Here is a 2,046-nt window from a genome sequence, read left to right on the forward strand (position 1 = left end):
CGCGCTTATTCGCAGCCAATCACAACGTCATCTCCATCCTTTCAAATGCCACGTGGCTACATGGCAGCCACCTCTCCGAAACCTGATGTCCCCCATTAGCTTTCCCACGAGCCCCACCGTCTTCCTTCGCCAAAACTCTCTTGCTCAGTTTCTCGACTCCTCCTCGCATTCTGGAAGGCTCCAAGCCGCGAGTTTTACGGCTGGACGTCGCCTTGGAGCAAAACTAGGGCAGTTTCCGGGTGACTAACGGTGATGTCGGCGTTGGCTGCGGGAACTCTCGCCGGCAATACCCCTTCCGCTCAAGACTTCTTCATCTGCATGCGCTGTGCGCGCATTCCTCCGATTAGATTCAATATCCAGCATTCTTTTCGGCGGAGGAGTTCATCTCGGGTTTCTCTCCGATCAGTTCGAGAGCAGAGGTTAGCGGTCACCGAGGCGCCGAGGGAAGAAGAAAAGGAGCTGGAGTTGGTGCATGACTACAGCTGGAATGGAAATGGAAGCGTGCCGGGGCTTGAAGTTGCGGAGAGGAGTGCGAATGGAAACCTAGATGCTTATTTGAACGGGAATGGCGCGGGAAATGGGAGTTTGGTGAAATATGTTGGTGGGACTGAAACGGCTGTTGGGGAAGTGGATAGTGTGACGGCGGAGAAGAGGAGAAAGAAGAGGGTGGAGGAAATTGGAAAAGAAGACGCATGGTTTAAGAAGCCTCAGGAGAACCAGGTGGGAAGAGTTAATTAATGGTTGCTTGATTTCATTTCCTTTTGCTGTCCGGATCCTGTTTATCTTGGATTAGTTTTTTGCAAAGCAATTTAGGGTTTGTTTGGTTTATTGATATATAGACATCAGTAGTTTAGTGCTATTATGGTGTCAATGCTTTTGATCTGTATTCAGTTAACCTAACATCTGGGCATCGCCCATTTTGATCTTTGCGTACAGGGACTGAAATGCTGCTTATATAATTATTTTTGTAAAGATATGAACAAACAAATTGCCAGATATTTGCTGTTAGCATGATAAAACAACATTTGCTAATGAATGATGACCTCTTGAATCTGAAATTGCCTTGTTTATATGCATTGTTCACTGTAATGTTTGCAGCAGGAAATTTTGTACATATATCCAACTTTTGCCAAACATGAGTTTGGTTATGTACTAGGTTATTTTTTTTTGTAATCTTAGGCTTTTATTATGATTTATGAAGCGAAGCTGTGTTGTGAATTCACAACATAAATTGCATATGGTTAAAATCTTATTTGTAATGTGAAGAGTATATGATTAGCATATAAATCATTATGAATTAGTTTTAATAAGGATGGTTAATTAACGAGTTTGTGTTCTTGGAATACCTCATCTGGGGAGAGGGATGAGAGGAGATAAAAAATTGATTTCCTCTTTTATATATACATCCTATTATTTTCTTTCTTTTGGGAGCTTGAGCAAGTTGGAATTGCTTAATTAGGACCCTGGATCCCATCAAGCTGCCATTATTCTTATACAGATTGACAAGCTTCTAAAATGGGAGGTTTTACATCCACAAGATAACAATTTTCCACACATATTTCTTCCTCTATCAAAATGGTGATATGCCAAAATTTTAAAATGCAAATCAAGTAACAAAACTTAACCAAATGAGGCTAGGCTCTTTTTTATTGGAGAGAGTTATAAACCTTTAATAAAGTTTGTTCTATAAATGTGTTTATTACTATGCATGATAATTAGAGATGCTTAGAAGAAAAAAGCAAGACTCTTCGACCATTCTCTTTTTTATTTTGATTGGGAGGAGCTGAAACATACACATAATGAACATCAAATGAAAACTTGTTTGAAAACATGCAAGTGAATCATGACCAGAAAAATTGCAGGACAAGTAAACTATTCTGTTCTATAATAAAAAGTATGAAAGTTTTACTTTCTCATGCTAAAATAAAATAAAATTTGGAAATAGACCCCTTGGACCTGTTTTTGTTTATTGTAATTTCATATGCATTTTATCTTGGTTGTAGCAGCGTCTGAATGTTCGCGCAATCTATTGATTGTTTTTTTTTT

The 2,046-nt window shown here is 39.3% G+C and overlaps 1 protein-coding gene across 1 annotated transcript in view; it reads left to right on the forward strand.

Annotated features, from left to right (window-relative positions):
• The first annotated feature begins 70 nt into the window (after nt 1–70).
• Nucleotides 71–2,046, forward strand: part of LOC110018375 (uncharacterized protein sll1770) — a 138,485-nt gene continuing 136,509 nt past the window's right edge. Inside the window, exon 1 of the mRNA XM_020715669.1 lies at nt 71–720. Within this exon, the coding sequence (XP_020571328.1) occupies nt 253–720 (468 nt within the window). The 5' untranslated portion in view covers nt 71–252. The remainder of the gene's footprint in view (nt 721–2,046) is intronic.

Source organism: Phalaenopsis equestris, unplaced genomic scaffold, assembly GCF_001263595.1.
Source record: "Phalaenopsis equestris unplaced genomic scaffold, ASM126359v1 Scaffold000018, whole genome shotgun sequence".
In the NCBI taxonomy this organism is placed as follows: domain Eukaryota; kingdom Viridiplantae; phylum Streptophyta; class Magnoliopsida; order Asparagales; family Orchidaceae; genus Phalaenopsis; species Phalaenopsis equestris.